We start from the raw sequence: 18,332 nt of genomic DNA on the forward strand, positions 1-18,332 counted from the left end.
GCAGCAGATGAATTATTTTTATTTTTGGGAAGTGTGAGATAAATAATTTCTTGAGAGGAAGTGAAGGATGCAGACAAGTGCAGAAGTCGGTTTTATTTATGATGCTATAAAAAAGGCCAATGGGAGTTATTACTGCTCTTCAGCTTCTGCTGGAAGTTGCTTTTTTCCCCCCACACCGTCATGTCTTTTCTGTACTGCACTGATCAATCACATTTACCATATGCCATTTCAAGAACGTTAGTAAATTTGATGTTCCCAAAAAATGTCGCTTTGAGCATCTCTGTTTGTTTACAGACTAGACCTGAGGCACTTACACTTCTTCTCCCAAACCCAATGTTTCAAAGTAACCCTAATAATTGCAGGATGATCATCATGCTATGTAACTCATGCTGCAATTATTATCATATTAATAATGGATAATTAGTTTTGAAGTTAAGACAAGGGTTTCAGAGGTCACATACAGTGACAATTTTCGAGTATTTACACTTAGCTGAAAGTATTTAGTAACATTCAAATTATAAAGTTACACAAAAACAAATACGTACAAATACCGAAGCACATTTCAAGTAGTTTAATCGGTACTTCTGCTTTTAACAGGCGTATTTTTCTTGTACAGTATCTCCTCCTGAACAACTGGGGGCGCTAAAAAGCAAATGTGCTGATTCCATTGTTCCGAGCAGAAAGGCAACGTCAGTTCCGGGTTATTTCCGGAATATAATTTTGGTTCCATTTTCAATTAACATTCAAAATTGGTATATGTGACAGCAAAAGCCCCAACGGTTCGTATACTGTATATTAAAACGGCAACATACAGTCAAACAGGACCGGGAGTTTTAGAAAGAAAAGGACAAAACATAGTGAATATGCTCATGTAGAAGTACGTGCTTGTTCTTTGGGACTGATGGAGAGGCTAATATCCAGATTGACCGAGAAACATGTTCTCTTCACGGCTTCTTTGGCCATAAGACTTGCTTTGGTCGCTTATGGAGATTACCACGACAGGACGATGGTAGTCAAGTACACTGACATCGACTATCATGTGTTCACGGATGCTGCGAGATTCACGACGAAGGTAATTATAGCTTCTGTCCGACCAATATGCTACGCAGCTACGGGAATGGCACTGTTACTCCTGCATGCACAGTTTTTTAGATTGGTAGATGCAGTGAATTCTGTGACGAGGGGATTATTCGCTTTGGCGACCCCAGATGGGCCAAGGTGAAACTTGCAACACTAAATAAAAGTTTAAAAAAGAAATAAAATGATCAAATTTAAATTTTTTTTAAACTATGATTTATTTACAATGCGAATCTTGATAACTTGGCAAAAAGAAAAGACAACAACAGCACCTGCAGAGACTTTATGCTATCAAAAGAATGTGTTCGCGTATCTTTACTGACATTATGAGCTGACTAATAAACAACAACAAAGACGAAATTGGCTAAGAACAACAGAAAAAAATCAAACTAAACTGTATGTGCTTTAAATATTTTCTAAATGCAAGAAACTGGTATTTCTTGTAAGGTGGTACAATCTTGGATTCACCATAAATATAATAGTAATTCTCTTACAAAAGGCCATGGATCAGGAATATTATATATATCTCCTTTTTTTATATTTCCCTCTCTGTTGCAATCATCATCAATGCTCCCTGGTTCCCATGTCACTGCTATGTTTTTTTTAAATCCAGAGTTTCCCTTTAGCTCTTTATGTTTATGTATTTTTTGGTGTCATCATCGTAAGAGGTTGGAAACCAAACCTTTTCTGTAAGTAAGCAACAGAAAATACAGAACTTGTTTGAACGATTGGTAGTAAAAGTAAAAACTCCTCCAAAAATAAATATTCTAGTAAAATACTAATGGCTGAAAAATCTGATGTCTAAGCATTTTTCATTGAGATGAAATTCACGCAATGCTAACTTTTCAAATATGCCAAATGTTTTTACAGGGCGAGTCCCCGTACAACAGGTCAACCTATCGATACACACCTCTACTGGCATGGCTGCTCACTCCTAATATTTATATTCACATTGTGTTTGGCAAGCTCCTTTTCATCCTGTGTGACGTGCTGTCCGGACTGCTGATCTACAGAATCCTTTGCCTACAAGGTCTTGCCCCTGAGGTGGGTTTACTGGTGATTTTCATGTGCAAAATGACCATGAACATAACACTTATATTAAATTATCTTTTGAATACACAAGGTGAGACAGGGCAATGTAAATGGTGTATGGAAACCCCTTTTCATCGTGAATCTTGCTTGTCATAACTGTGTAAAACCAAAGCACTCTACCTTAATGTTGATAAAACACAACCTGTGAATGGTCAAAAATGAGTCTAATGAACCGTAGTTTATCACACAGGATACGTTACAGACCCGTCCAAGATATATGAAAAGTAGCAGTGTTTTTTTTTTAGTTACAGTATTATAAAAGTGTTATTATTGTTGTTGCAATATAAAGAAAATGTAAAACTCATAAGCAGAGTTCACACCCACATCATTTGTGCTCTGCTAATCTGATGGTAGTGGCAAAAAGTCATATAGTGCCAAAATATAGGTTGATTTTACAAATATATGACCTCATGGGGTTTCAACTTTTTTGGTTCTACTGTACTGCACATGTAACAGTTAATTTACAATCAGACATCACGGCGGGTTTGCTCGCTGTGGCTCCTCAACCCCCTGCCGATGGGAGTATCCAGCCGAGGGAATGCTGAGTCCATCTTGGCCGCTTTGGTGCTGGGGACGCTACTTTGTATCGAGGGTAAGTTATACAAAATGGATGTAGTTTCACATTTGATGAATGACCTCTTTTATCATATATAACGCTCCTTTTCTCCGGCTTCTGTGTCGTAGGCCGACGCATGACATGTGCAGCGCTGCTCTACGGCCTGTCGGTTCATATGAAGATTTACCCCATCACCTATGCTCTGCCCATTGTTCTGACTCTTCGCACACCACGGATCAGAAGAGGGGAAGACAAAACAACGTGGAGGAGCATTGTTGACTTCTTGGGAAGTTTCTTCACCAGGGAGTTGTTCCGTTTTGCAAGTGTCGCCGGAGGTCTTTTTTGTGCCCTCACAGCAATTTTCTATCACATGTAAGTGCTACGATCAAATTGACGCACAGTTGTGGTTGGGAGTTTGCATAGACTTGTTTTGGATACCAATATAATATAATATTTATTCGTCTTTCTCTTGCTTTCCAAAGCATAGTTCGCAACATCGCGATCGAATGAGTTTTGTCTTTGTTGACTGAAGAACTTGACTGATCTGTAAAGAACTCTGGCCACTGGCTAATCGGATGGAAATTCTCACAGAAATATGGCAGAAGAGTGCAAACTATAATCGCTACAAAAGTCCATATTTGGTCATGATGAACTGATGTCCCCATACTCAAACTGTACAGATACCCATGTTAAAAAAATGTACTGACTCATGTACTTGACTAACACTAAAAAGTAAGCTAAAATAGAAGTATTTGTAACTGTAAATCATACTCTGTACATGTTTTGATAACTTCGCACAGTTAAAAAAAGCTTTCCCTATATTAACTTGCATAGCGCTCAAATTAGCATTTTGACTGTGTCATAATGACAGGCATTTATAATAATTTTCTCTCTTCCAGGTAAATACAGTAACTAAAATATTAGAAGCACTAATCAATATGTTGCAGTGTGAATCTTGGGTACTGTAAATCAGTAATGAGGGTTAATGGTAATTAATTTAAATCACATCTGTATAAGCATTTAGGTCTATATTTATTTTAACAAACTTGTTTTCAGGTATGGTTGGACATTCCTTCACGAGACTTACTTCTATCATCTAACCAGAAGAGACATTCGACATAATTTCTCTCCATACTTCTACATGCTCAACCTTACTGCAGGTATTTAATCAGTCTTCTGCTATTTAACCAAGAAGTGTGTTGTATTCTTGTTGCAGAACAGGAAGTTGTGCAAAAAGTACTGAACCATTGAACAATTGGGCATGTATGGTTAAAATTTTTGAGAAATTAAGATCACCTGTAAGGGTTATAGTGTATTTTAGAGTAATTCTTAAATTTCAACTGAACATTGAATCTCCCGAACTTTTTGGAAGAGGCAATTTCTCAGTTGTTTTGTTTTTTAGACAGTAGATGGAGCCAGTGGCTTGGGTTGATGGCGTTCCTTCCACAGTTGATCCTGCTGTTGATCACGTCCTGGGCTTTTCACCGTGACCTGGCCTTTTGCTGTTTCCTACACACTGCCATCTTTGTCACGTTCAACAAAGTCTGCACCTCACAGGTGTGGGAGTTAAAGTTATGACAATATTTGTTCTTGGAGAAATAGCGCTCAGTATATTTCTCAGATGTCTTTGTTTTATAACAGTGCTGTCTCATTTTCATTTTTTTTTTGGCAGGCCTCACAATAGTTATGTTTTCTCTCATTATAATGGAAACCACACAAATGTATAATCCTGTCCTACAGTATATATAAAAAACATGTTCTATATAATAGGTTTAAAAAAAACAAAGTCATAGAAAGCAACACATGTTTAAAATTGTATTAAAGAAGTATTTATACAAATATGTAGCATAAAGTTTGTAAAAAACATGCTTGGAATCTCAGCATTTTTAATCGTGATGACACTTCGCAGTTTTGGAACACATTTGAGCAAGAAAAAAAGTAGTGATTTGCTTTCATGGGCCTCACAAAATCCTTTGGTGGGCCACATTTGGCCCCTGGGCCTTGAGTTTGATACACGTGTTCTGTACATAGCAAAAGACTACACCACAATGTCTGCGAACCCACCTTGTCTTTCTTTGGATCATTTTGTAGTACTTCCTGTGGTACCTGAGTTTACTTCCTCTGGTCATCCCTCATTTGAGTCTTTCACTGAAACAAGGACTGGGACTGGTGCTGCTGTGGTTTGGTGGACAGGTGACTATCTTGATTACTAAATATAGCGGTTGGCTCCTAGCGCCTCAATATTCCAATCAACCTGTACTGAATATGACTTACATCCATCTGTCAGTTGGCTAAAGCGTAAATATAAAATACAAAAGGCATTCATTCATTCATTGAATCAAATCCATTAGTCATGTCTGTTATGGGATCTCAGTCATTAAAATGCATTTTTAATATCTTCTCCTCATCAGGCTGTGTGGTTGGTCCCGGCTTACTACCTTGAGTTTGTGGGCTACAACTCCTTTCTGTTCATCTGGCTTGCTGGACTGCTCTTTCTGATTGTTAACTGCATCATATTGATACAGATCATTGTTCATTACAAACCAAAAGTGACAGCGAAGAGACCAAAGTTTGAATAACCCCACCCAGAACTTATCACTGTGATTGGAGCTTCAGTATAAACAGGGACATTTCTTGTTTATATATTTTTTTATACTGATTATTTTCCCATCTACATTATGCTTTTTCAGAAGATCTCATAAAATGTATTCAGACCCTGGAATGTTCAGAAGGCTTTTGCAATCCAGCGCACATATGGACAGAAACCCATTCACAATATCAACTTTTTTTTGATAATTAAAAACGTTTGCCATGTCCGGTACTTTTCACTCAACTTAGCTTGGCGTTTCCAGTAAAGTCCTTAGATTTTATTGTAATATTCTATTGAAAGACATTTAATGTTGGATATGCACGCGCACACACACACACACACACATATATATATGTATGTGTGTGTGTGTGTACATATATATATATATATATGTGTGTGTATGCGCGTGTGTGGTTGTATGTGTGTATATATATATATATATGTATATATATATATATATACATTACATTAATTAACATGACAAACATGTTAATTAACATTAACACTAACAAACTTGATGAATTACATTTTCATGGGCAAAATGCAATGTACATTTTATGTAAGTTTATCAAATATAGTAAATATATTCCCAATAACCATGTCTTTGTTGCTTCTTTGAAACTTGAAATTTAAAGAAACGTTCCAATTTGGATCTCTGCACTACACGGCCTTGGCCAGTAGGCGGCAGCTTGTGTTTGCAGAATGGGGGTCTATAGAACTTAACCTCTGATCAAACCTGTATGTCTAAATAAGACACGCCAAAACACCCAACTGATTTCTGTGACTCCCCATCTCACATTATTTTCTCTTAGCTTGAACGTGCAAAGGCTGCTGGGTCGTGCATAAACTCCACACCATTAAGCACACCTGCAAAATCGTCAAAATGATTGCTATTTTTTTTTAAATAAGGCCTCACATATATAATGTCGGTCTTCATCATGTCATTAATTCTTGCAAATAGTAAGTAAGTTTCTTTTGGCTTGTCTCATATTTGTTTGGCAAATGTACAGTGACTATGTGCGTGACAAACATCCTGCATAATCCCAATTTGTTCGATTCACCACGTGGCACTTCACCTTTCAACTGGACACTAGCTTCCAAGGCATCTACACAAACCCCTCCGATTTTTGCAATTGTGGATCCTGCTGTCTTTCACATTCAGCAAGTAAAAGTGTAAATGCTCTTATTTATTTTCATTCACTTTCCCCCCCCATCACATTATTATTAAATACATCCCAAAGTGAGCAATCTGTAAAAAAAATGTTCATTGTCATCATTCAAACATTCACATAGAATTCTCGAGTTGAATTAAATGTATTTGAAATGCAGACAGCTTCAAAACCTAAATTGTAAGTACGGTAAATTCGTTTTTAAAAGAGACAGAAAAAGTAGTTTACTGTACTTTAAATAAAGCTATGGCTGAACTGAGAATATTCACAGGCAATGTAATGCAATCCTCCTCAACCTTTTTGGGTTCCAGGAACTCCTGCATATTTTTGATCGACCCTCACGACCTTTTTACAGAGCCCTTGCAATTACACCGTGGACCAATAGGGGTCCACGGACCCCTGGTTGTTAAACAGTGATTTATGCATTGACTGGGCACCTCAGATTGGGTTTAAAACATACTTAATTTTGAATGACTGAAAATTTTGTTTTAGGTTTACTGTAGCCTGTCCGATACTTTTACTCTCTGGTAGCTAAGTGACAAAACCAAAATATTAGAAACCCTTCCACCTATGATGCAGTGCAGTTCTAAGTCATCCATGTTGATTACCGCAGGTATTACTTTGCTAATTGTACTAATTGTCGTATTTCCGATTGTCACAAACAGTTTCCGCCCATAATAGGTATCCTTGAAACCATTCAAGGATTTTTTTTTTTTTACCTCACCTGCTATACCACACAATCCAAGCGTAACGTAAGTGTCCAGTTGATGGTTAAATTGGACCAAATAAATGAAGTCATGGTTTATTATCTGTTTTTCTTTAAAAGATAAAAAATTACAACAAACTTTTCACTTTTGAAAAAAATTGGTGCCTAATTCTTTCTCCAATTTTGGATCGTCCCATATATTTGGAAAAAATAGTCCATTAAACCCAATTGATATCTACAACAAGCAGTACCCAAAGTGAGGATGGTGACAATAATGCAATATTTAGTTCATATCACTGGTCACAGTTGAAAACGACACTGACATGACCATATAAAGCGAGTCATAAAGGCTAAACATGGTGCTCCATGTAGCCTGGAGGTTTGTTTCTGGCTTGGTGGTTTGCATGACTGTCCTCTGTATGTTTAGTAGGCTGTTTATCTCTATCCATCATCTGAGCCGCTTATCCTCACAAGAGTTGAGGGAGCTGTGTGTATCTGTAAATATGCACGCATATGCTCACGTCACGTCTGTGACGTTCCCTCAAGGATTTTCCTCAACATATGAAAGATGTTGTTGTGTCTGTGCATGGATGCATCGACATCTACCTGAAGATGTTTGTGTGTGTCTCAGAGAGTGAAAGAGAGAAAGACGCACAAACAGGGAGTGGGTGTGACCAATTAGGACAAATGCTTGGGTATGAACAGTCACGCAAGCTTGCATGGTATAGGATTATAGGTCTTAAACTACACACAAAAATATACAGCTGACAACAAGCGTCACACACTGCATTGACACTAATCTCTTGCTCCTCTCTTTTGATTGGTCCTATTATTGTCTTTGACACACCTCTGCCATGCTGAGTTCTCGTTTCCCACCTCGCTTACATCTCATTCTTTCTTTTCCCCATCGCTGGGATGGGGTGATATACATTTAACAGCGGCGGTTTGTAACTCCCCGTGCCTTAGTTATCGCATCCGTCAGTAAATTTGAGTGAAACAAAACCTACGTGTGACATTTGCATTCTTGTTTCTCTCATAAAGGGGACTCTGTTGCATATGTAATTGGTGTTATACACAGCGGGGTGTGTTTCACAACATACAAAATGGGCTCATTCACGCTATAGAGTGCATGAAGTCACCCAAGTGGAGAATTATCTGTCAAAATGAGTTAGGTATCATGTAGCTTTTACTATTCCTCTTTCTTCGTGTCAAGCGACAAGGAAAAATTAAGCTTTCGTTCAAAACTGTTTTTCTCTCACTGGGCATGACCAGCATTGCACCATAACCTATAAGGAAACGTGGAAAGAATATTTGTTTAGGTTAACTGTAAGTTACATTTCAATACATGAGTACTGAAAATTTTCCCTCTTAGAGCCAGAAAAATGGAAGGATGCAACAGCCACTTTTTAATTATTCAACTTGGATTTACTCAACACTTTCACCAATCCGTAACGCATTGTTGTTTGCATATTTTAATTAGTTTAAGCGTCTTTGTCGGCGCTTTCTCCTAAAGGTAAAAAGGCATTTTGATTTTTCACCATCTTTGAAATGCCACAGCCCTGTATCCCACAAAAATACATCCGGCCCTGCCCTGAAAACTGTAAACTGTCCATTTTTAAAGTGATTACTTGGGGGTCATTAGTGTGATATGCTTTCAAATCACACTTTCCCATGGAGCAGAAAAGACAGCAAACCAGTTTTTATTTTACCAACTTGCTTTTAGACACATACGTAACAAACAAACTAAACTTGTAAGTAGGTTTGCGAATTAAAAAAAATTGTACCCATTTGTCACTAATATGCCACATGTTTCAGGGTTGAGCTTATAGTAGTAAGTCTATACACAACACAAAATCTAATACTGAAGCTGGATAGACCCAAGAAACCAAAATATTAAAGTAAATATTTAAATCTGATTTACTACAATAAAAAAAGATATTCTGCAATATGAAAATGGGATTTCCAACCTCCAAAAAGCAGAGTTTGATTACTGCACCCCTATTTGCCGTGTTGTCCCCTGGCTGTTTTCATGCCGTCCGCCACCCCCCGTCCGCACCCGCCACCACTGTTGGCATCGCTCCCTTTGCTCGAGCGCTCCTCTCTGTGGGTGGTCAGATTTGGATGTTAACGTTCCTTAATCATCTGAAGGAGAAGGAGCTGTCATGCTAACTTTACAGCACATTCATCATGTGCACAGCCACAGATACTCTATATTGTCTTCCAGCCTCTATTTATTATTAATAGAGACACAAACCTCAAGGATGACACCACATTTCATAGACTTTGACGTTTTGAAAAACCACTAAATAGAGTGAAGCTGTAACTAAAGAGTTTCTTTCATAAAGGGACACGATCAAAGTAGTACCATTACAATTTATGCATTGACGTGCAGTGCTGGGTTTAATGTCCGTAACATGTAAAACTGATTATATGAGTGCATTCGCACTTATATGAATATTTTATTTGAAATGTAGAAGTTTCAGTTGTTGACAAAACCTGCATAAAGTTTTTTTTTTTGTTAATGGGCATAAAATTTTGGAAATATAACAGCCCTTTTTTGCCTTCAGGAAAGCTTCTTTTTTTTTGGGGGGGGGTTATCTTCCAAATCTTATTTGCTGGAAATAGTTGACCAAAGCTCTGTCTAATATAAATGTATTGCTTTGACACAAAATAATGTCATTTTGGCACAAAGGAACTTTGTTGAAGTGAAGGCAGGAGCTTCAATTAGGTCAGGTGGTACCCCCGTCTCATAGAAAATAGTGCCACCATTTTGTTTCACAATTGGCAATTTTAAACCTTTCGAAGAAGCGTAAATTACCAGCGGATTTTCCCACTTCCATTCCAAGTGCCTGATTTCCACACGTCTAAAGATGATCCTTAGCGATTATCTCATGGTGTGGGATGGGTTCAGAATGATTTTTTTCCTTCCCAATCTGCCCAGCAGTCAGACCAACAATCATAGGTATTAAAACTGTGCATAATCTTGAGGAATATGTTTATGCTAATTTTCACCATTCCTTTAATGAACACACTCATCATCAACTGTAACTCTAACCCGTTCATTTGAAGGAATTACAAGCTTTAGCTAAACATCTTGTAATGTAATACTGTGCAATGACCAAATTTACCTCATATCTAGTCAAACCACATCTTGGTTAAAACAACAAGACAACTGCCATAAAGAAACATTTTTTAATAGATAAGTCTCATTTGCAAAAACACGTAGAAACATCGGAAGACTGCATATTTACACTGTGTTCACTACTTTGCAGCTACCTACTTAATGACACAAGTAGGGCATTTTTTTTTTTTTACACAGTTATCAAAATGGTAGCAAGAAAAAAGCCACATGGGTTTAACTCTGACAAGGAGAAAAAGCCTATAAACTGCAGCTTTTAAATTATACACTGTTGCCTTACAATAAATATGAATCATCAAACATTTATTGAAATGAGCACACACATTGAGCAAAAGACAGATTCAATACAGTGACACAATGTACACGTGTGTTGACTAATTAAAAAAAAAAAAAACTGAACTACTCACAGTAGTGCAATTTTCGAAACTACCACAGTAGCGTCACAGAACTGAGCCTGTGAGATTGAATTAATTTGGTGCTTTTCATTTAGTTGTGCAAAAACACAGATTGTGAAGTCTGTTTTCTGACTCAACCACAACGTTAAAAAAAGTGTCATATCTGCAATGAAATGCTGATCTTATAGTGAACACTAAACTGTACAACATAACATGTGACGTTAAAATATTTGACAATAATATCATTTAAATTCAAGATGCTATTGTGCGCTTTGACAGAAGACTAATAAAGTCAACAACAGACGGCCTTCTCCTTCAGTTCAAACTAACAAGTTGACAAAAATAACCCTTCCATTGATAATGTGCTTGTTTAACCCTTTGTCAACTTGTTTGACACTCACATCAGCTACTTTGTGTTCACGGTTTTTATTCAAACTTTTAAAACCATGTTCTGACATGAGTTTTAAATGGTACCACTTGGACATAGACGCCTTTAACATGTTACAGTTTTGTGTTTGTGGGTGTCCTCGGGTACACACTGTTTTGTCTGTTCACGAGGTGTAGTGAATAATACTTAAAGCTGCAACAGAATCACCAGTTTTACATGTTTTGGTCAATTAACTGCAAATTGCATACACTCAATAGTAGTGTTAGCTTTCTGTACAGTGGAATCCATTCTCAAATGCTGCTCGACTTTCAATTTGTTTTGATTCGGAAATGCACTAGTAGTGCACAAATGTGACTGCATTAGTCTTACAAGTGACGTCAAAGACCGATTGTGTTTGACCTTCAGGCTCCACTGTATATTTTTTACCTGTTCTTCAATGATCCAACGTGTATTAACTCCATGTCTTTGCAAGCTGATGTATTTCGCTGCTGTAATGCATAGAAACAATGCCAGTGTTCATTTGGGGGCAAATTGTAGTTAAAGTGCTTAAACATGCAAAACTACCACTCAGGTCCAAAGATCTTGAAGCACATTCAAACATAAAAACAGAAGGTTGATCTCCCGCGAATCAACTAAGTGGCAGAGGTGAGTTGTCCGCTGTGTACCAATTTGAAATTGGTCAATAACGTCACAACAAAACGTCAAACAATGGGTGTGCACAACACATGAAATAAACGGTGTGTCTGGACATGATTCAACTTATTGTCACTAGATCCAAAAGTGCTCGGGACGACAAAGGACAAAATCATCTATTCATAAATGTGATTCCACCTTTTGTTTTTGATTGTCATAACACTAACACTAGAACCTGAGCCTCGCTTTGTCACCTCTTCGTCAAAGGGACAAATTCTGACCTTCTGCATTTTATGCTGGTAAATATGTAGGACAGCGGGAAACAACACTACATTGTATATGTGTGTGTGTGTGTGTCAATCACAGTTAAGTGATGCATAACTCACTTTTTTTCTTTTCTAGGGCATATAAATGTAAGGGCTGGATTTGTGGTGCCCTGTGCTCACGCATGGCATAACGTTCCTCGGACCAACCATCATGGGCTGGCTCAGGTCATGGCCGCCCTCGGACCACGGCGGGGAGTCCATGGGCTCTCGTTTGATGGAATGGATCAGCCCGTGACCTTTGAACTCGTAAGTGCCGTGCTTGTTGAAGTCCTGGTGCATGTATGGCTTTTGAGGCTCCTGTTGGTAGACTTGAGAATCGATGAGGTTGACCGATTGATTACTGCATTGGGAGTGAGAGAGTCTCTGAGGGCTGAACTGACTGTTGTCGTTGTTATTGTTATTGCCCGTGTCTTTGTCGCATTTTAACAAACGTCCACTGTTGTTCACTGCATAGTTGTTCTGATAGTTGCCACTGTTGTACGGTGGGCTGATCCCCGCTTTGCTCCGTTGGCAGGGCGAATACTGGAGATCGTAGTAGTCCGTTTCCGATTTGAGCTGGACGCCAGAACTCTGGTCGTATACCCCGTTACCGTAGCGACGGTCAATAGCGTCCGGATCCCGATGCACCCAAGGTCGCCCGAAGGGATCGCAGCCGTTCTCCGAGTCAGAGTCGTGCTCCACTTTGATGGGCGGCATCAGGTGGCCGTCGTAGCATTCGCCGTACCCGTTCTCACTCTTCACTAAATCCACGCAGTAGGCGTCTGGGTCTGCGGGGATCTGCAGGCTGCCGTAGAGCTTGGAGACGAACACCTCCCCGTTCCTGCTGCCGTGGCAGCCAGGGGAAAGACGGTACGGCTTCCCGTATTGGCCGGGCTTGTTTAAGCGGTTGGTCGGGATGTAGCCGACACCCTGGCCCGTTCTGAGGGGCCCCGAGTTCGGCCGCAGAGGCCAACCGCTCCCCAAGCCGGGACCGAGGCCCTTATGGGAAGACATTGACGTCTTGCAGAAATTGAGGGGCTCTTCCTGGTTGTAGTAGCCGTCGGAGCGGAATTTGAGGTTATCTTTGGTGAGCGGGGTCCAGGGAGTGTGGTGGCCCCTCTGAGCGCCCCCGGGGTTTGGACAGGAGAGGAGAAGAGGGTCTGCTACATCGCCCATTCCTCCACTGAAGGAGTGCCTTCGGAGGTGTTCCCCTCGTTCTCTGTGAGATAGAACAGCATGTAAGATGAGAAAAGCAGAACATCAAAGTACACTCTTTCCCCTGTTGTTGTTTTTTATATTGAATACAGCACTTTGCTACTCTTGGAACAAAAAGAAAAATTTGTACGTTAAGATACCTTTTTTTTGGCCTTTAAAAATGTCAATTGGCGTGACTCTCAAACAGGACATGAATGACTCAAAGGACAAATATTGAGATTTTAGTTCACATAAGTTCATAAGAGAGTCGTTCAAAAAGTGACTCATCTTTTCCAAGATTCGTGTCTGAAAATTGAAAACAGAGTAAACATCCACAACCACAAGATCAATGATGGCCAGACGTGCATGTTTATGGTCTAACATCGTCCGATCTCAAACAGCATCTTCATTTATTCTCTAATTAAGCACATTCTGAGCTTAATATTACGACCTCAAGTTGAAGAGGAAATTTCACTTCAAATATGGATCGGATTGTGAATATTACTCATCCATTTGCATGTAGTATTAGCAAGCATGTCTTGTACAGAGCAAATCTGAGGAGGGTGTTCGCTGGACTCAGAACCTCAGGCATTAACATGATGATGTAACAATGACACGTTGACCTTTAAGCTTGGGCAAATGGCGCAAATGGTGTCATTTTGCAGAGGTCAAAACAAATGGCCAGAATGCATCAAAACTCATGATTTGCAAAAGTGGAGCAATGAGATCAAGCTGGCGTTGAAAGCATGACCTTTCATTATAACACCCAGATCAAAATACTGATTAGACACGTTAAAAAAAAAGTGTGAAGGCCTTTGAATATACAGTACAAGCGTCCACTTGGGCCACTCTTACCCATGCTCCAGTGCCGAGATAATCCCTCCTCCGCTCTTGTTCTTTCCTCGCATTAACATGTTCTTCATTTTCATCTCGGTAATGGAGGGCAGTAAAAGGGGTACAGCTATGCAGAAGAGAGCCAGCTGGGGAGGAAGCGGAGCCCCGGAGGCAGACTTCTTTTTCTGTCCTTGGAGAAACTTCAGCCGACCCTGAAACTGCATTGTCTGGGACAGGAGACAGGAAGGATTTAGTGGTTTGAACATCAGAGAGCATCAAAAAGTGATACTTTTAGGCAGGTCTGTGATTATGCTCTTTTTTTTTTTTTTTTTTGCATTGGTCATCATTATGAGGGCAGCAGTGTCTCAGTCTAACAACTAGACAGCAGGGAGGCTTTTTTTAAGGTTGGGGGTTCAAAATAAAATGCAAATTGGGATGATTGCTTTCGAGGTTCAAATCAATGGCAGTACGGACATTTCAAGTCTTTTTATTTATTCATTTATTGTTAATCAAGGGCTGGTGCTCTTCAATCTGGATCCAGGATGCATAATGTAGGTAGTTTAAAGGCAGAGGTGTAGTGTTTTGAGTATTGTTTGTTCATTGGTTTGTTTGGAGGCTAGTTAGCAGGATTACTCCAAAGGTTTGTTGAAGTCTCCAGGCATGTAGGCCAATCCAAGGAAAACTGGGAAGAACCCATTACATGTTGATAAAAATCAATATCTGGTCCTATGCATACCATATGTTTCTTATGTCTTAGGCCATTCTCCATTTAACAGAAGGGAGCCTACTTAGAAACAGACATACAAACAAAATTTTGAATTCCCATCCCAGAATAAAAATTGGTGTGGTTCCATGTATCCAGTGGTTATGTCATCTTCCATAAAGCTTTACTGCAAATTCCTGGTAAGTAGGAAATCTCCTTCTTGGAAATCCCATCATATAACAGAAAGGCTTTGTCTTTATACCACTGCCCATGAAGAACAGGTTGTCAAAAATAGCCAAAATAGAATCACCAATCACGAAAGTTTGTTTGATCCATTTTTTTAAATTGCTGCTTTACATTGAAGATGGGACTGTCAGATTTCTTCATCTTTGTAAAGTCGGCATCGCCCAAACTTTGGGAGTAGCAACAAACATGAGGTTAGGAACTTCCAACTTTTGAGTTTTCTGGAATGCATTTTGAGATGTTCCAGTGAGTATCAACACGGTGGGTCAATCAGCCAGTCTGAATAGACCGTCCACGGGGCAATACCACCTCAGTGGCTGTAGTCAACCTCTTTTGGGATTCATTTTCAAGTCTTGTGATGACTGATCATGTATTACTCTTTTGTGTCTTTACTGCAACCATTTGGACTGATGAGGAAAACATTCATAAACACCGGCTCACTATTGGTCGCCAAATGCTTCCAGTGCAGAAAATTGCCATATAGAGTTTCCGTGGTGTGCCAATGTCAACCCGAATGGACTTGGTAAACTCTGTTGACCCTGATAAAATGGTCTACAGCCATATTCTGCTTGGCCTGTCTACAGACCTCCGGCGCTTTTCCACTGCATCTCCATTTCAAGGCTGTAAGATAGGAACCAGTCTTTAAGAGCTATCACTGTGTCCACCCAATTCTCTTTAAATGCTTAGCACTGCAGTTTTAGATTACAGCAAACAAGATGGTAAAAGAACACTTTCTGCTACACATGCATCATATTAATTTTACTGACCTGTGTCTGCTCCAAGAGAATTTTTATGTCTTGGTTTGCAAGTTACCGTTCAGTTTAGCAGGAGTGTTGCTTGGTGTCACTCACCAAGAATCCAGATGTGCTGTCCAAGAGACATCGGACCCTCGCTATGAAACATCTGTTGAGAAAGCAGGAGAGCTCAGGAGGAATGCCCCCCGCCTCTGGAGAGTGGAACAGACTGCTCACCACAAACTCGTCACCTTAAAATGCAAAAGCAGAGTGTTCAATGATTTCCTTTGCAATTGAAAGCTACAAAAATGAAGACATTAAATATGTCAGGAATGGAGATGAAATCTTTTGCATTATTAAAGTGATGGATGAGGTGGAATTAAAATTTTGAGTGGAGGCAGATTTCAGCCTCTGTGTCTTTAATCTGCAGAGGATTCCTCCGGCAATAAATTACCCACCAGTCCCTGCAGCGAGCTGGGCGTCCTGATGTGCTGATGGCCCTTGATGCTGTGGAGGGCACATGGCCCAGTGTAGCTGGCTTCTGAACTCCTGGCGGTCATCTATGTGGATGTAATCGAACACATTCTGGTGCATCACATCAGTCTAGAGGGAAGAAGCCACGAATGCAACGTTGGTGTATTATCCTTAACTTCCCGAATCCCGTGACTTGTAACATCTTCTTTATGTTTTGATGTCACACACATTCAAACTACGGCAGAGAAGAAGGGTAAAATTGTCATCCAAGCCATTTACTCTCTTTTTTCAAGCCGTCTGCCATGCTCAAAATAATGGGGCCTAAAGCTTTGTTTACTACCGCTGATGAAATCGTCTTTATGCGGACGAAAGCTGCTTTTGGTGGGAGTATTATGGTCATCGTCGCCGAGGTTACTCATCTCATGACGCCCAGAGCGCTTGACTTGCACAAACACACACATTTGACTGACGCAGTACACACAAAGTCGATGCAAGTCAGGGAATCCTGCAGCTTTTTACAAGTACAGTAAGAGTTGTGGGCAGCTGCAGGGCCAGTGAGGGCAGCTGTGTTTGTCAAACATCGCGTGACACCAGCTCCCGAACAGCAGTCCGGTCCAGCTTACCCTCCCCATACACACATGCACAGTGAGTCAGACTCCAGCCCGCTCTCGTCATCTTTCTTTTTTTTTTTCCAGCAATTGCTTTGCTTTCTGTCATTCCCTGACAGATTCCTCACTAGCATGTTCAACCTTCTCCTCTTCCCTCTCTGCCTCCTCCCTGCACTCTCCCTCCATAATTTCCACACTGGTGGCACGCGAGGGCTTTTGATCGTCTGCCTCTGAAAATACAGTCTGTTCCCGGCGTCCTCGGCGCGCGCCTCGTCCTGCGGTCTGGTGCTGTACCGGCAGTCCGGTAGACAACAGATGGATCGAGTGACTTTTGTTTATGTTAAAAAAACTGTGAGGAAAAGAAAGAGGAAAGAGATGGAGGAAGAAGTGATAATTTCACAGCCCTTCAAAGGGTAACTGCGGCTGTGACAAATACGATCAAAGGCCGTTGGAGGTTTCCTGGTCTTCTCTTGTGGTGCTACTAGGTCTGTTTCTTCCCTGTGGTGTATTAGGGATAAGTGGCCCCTCTGACTACAATTGCGGGCGGCGGATTACATGACATGTTGTCAAGGCAAACTATCGGACTTGAAAAAAAATTGTTGTCAGGGAGTCTGTGGGAATGTTTTTGTTGACATGATCGTCTGTGGGTACTTGAAAAGACTCGTTGGATTTGTTGTAAGGAATAGACTGTTCGCTGTCAACCACATGTACAGTGGATCTCCCAACGTGGGACCCGGTTTGGGGCTTCATGGACACATAAGAGAACACTGACAACTATATTTGACTTGTCATGTTGATATTTTGTAAACCGTAAACAGTGATTTCCTGCCTCTGATGATCATACAAGCTAACCACACAAAAGTGATCTGCATGCTGGGATGGAATTATAAACTATTTCTGAGTAGTAATCATCCATCCATCTATTCTCTTTGCTTCTTGTTCTCATTAGAGTCGTGGGAGAGCTCAAGTCTATCTCAGCTTTAGGCGAGAGGCCTGTATTGGTTGCCAGTTAATTAAAGCCTAACCATATACAACCATTCAAACTTACATCCACTCCTCTGGACAGTTTGTAATTTCAATTTGAAAATATTTTGTTTTTAATGGGTGAGGAAGATGGAGTTAACAGAGCTAAGATTCAAACCTTTAATTTCAGAACTGTGAGGCAGACATGCAAATCGCTAAGTCATCATGCTTCCCAAATACTAATCATGACGTTCACTTTTTGCAAATCGTTAATAGGTAGGGCAGAGTAAAGTCCAATCACAAAGATCCACGCTTTTTTTGTGTCCATTACAAATTGAGTTTTTATCAACTGATCTCTTTGGCAGACGGCCAAGCATTTTTTCTTTTATTTTGATTTTTTTTAAATCAATCCAGCTACATTTAAGGCCAATTTTACTGTTACCTGGTGTCTTAACCTTGTAAGCGCACGCAACTGTAGTTAAAATCAATGTGAATCTGAATGAAATGTTCAGTGTTGAGAGTTGAGCCA

The 18,332-nt window shown here is 40.0% G+C and overlaps 2 protein-coding genes across 3 annotated transcripts in view; one reads left to right on the forward strand and one right to left on the reverse strand.

Annotated features, from left to right (window-relative positions):
• The first annotated feature begins 689 nt into the window (after nucleotides 1-689).
• Nucleotides 690-12,284, forward strand: pigm (phosphatidylinositol glycan anchor biosynthesis, class M). Of its 2 annotated transcripts, none has more exons than XM_061804732.1 (8): nucleotides 690-1,072; nucleotides 1,948-2,121; nucleotides 2,641-2,761; nucleotides 2,854-3,097; nucleotides 3,782-3,885; nucleotides 4,128-4,282; nucleotides 4,817-4,918; nucleotides 12,148-12,284. In XM_061804732.1, exons 1-8 carry the CDS (start codon nucleotides 902-904, stop codon nucleotides 12,154-12,156), a joined length of 1,080 nt encoding a protein of 359 aa, XP_061660716.1. In that variant the 5' UTR covers nucleotides 690-901; the 3' UTR covers nucleotides 12,157-12,284. The 2 variants fall into 2 exon arrangements, with proteins under 2 accessions (XP_061660716.1, XP_061660715.1); XM_061804731.1 differs by lacking the exon at nucleotides 12,148-12,284 and adding an exon at nucleotides 5,137-5,926.
• The window catches only part of ahrra (aryl-hydrocarbon receptor repressor a), an 83,953-nt gene continuing 77,764 nt past the window's right edge, over nucleotides 12,144-18,332 (reverse strand). The window contains exons 23-26 of the mRNA XM_061804729.1: nucleotides 16,217-16,361; nucleotides 15,876-16,009; nucleotides 14,100-14,305; nucleotides 12,144-13,269 (exon numbers count right to left, since the gene is read on the reverse strand). Coding sequence (XP_061660713.1) covers nucleotides 12,144-13,269; nucleotides 14,100-14,305; nucleotides 15,876-16,009; nucleotides 16,217-16,361 — 1,611 coding nt within the window. The remainder of the gene's footprint in view (nucleotides 13,270-14,099; nucleotides 14,306-15,875; nucleotides 16,010-16,216; nucleotides 16,362-18,332) is intronic.

The sequence above is a fragment of the Syngnathoides biaculeatus genome, chromosome 19 (assembly GCF_019802595.1).
Source record: "Syngnathoides biaculeatus isolate LvHL_M chromosome 19, ASM1980259v1, whole genome shotgun sequence".
Taxonomy (NCBI): domain Eukaryota; kingdom Metazoa; phylum Chordata; class Actinopteri; order Syngnathiformes; family Syngnathidae; genus Syngnathoides; species Syngnathoides biaculeatus.

Excerpts from the sequence above, each read along its gene's own strand:
- pigm (XM_061804731.1), top strand. The coding sequence starts at position 902 with ATGGAGAGGCTAATATCCAGATTGACCGAGAAACATGTTCTCTTCACG. Across the intron at positions 3,886-4,127 it reads CATGCTCAACCTTACTGCAG|ACAGTAGATGGAGCCAGTGG; the intron begins GTATTTAATCAG and ends TTTGTTTTTTAG. Across the intron at positions 4,283-4,816 it reads ACAAAGTCTGCACCTCACAG|TACTTCCTGTGGTACCTGAG; the intron begins GTGTGGGAGTTA and ends ATCATTTTGTAG.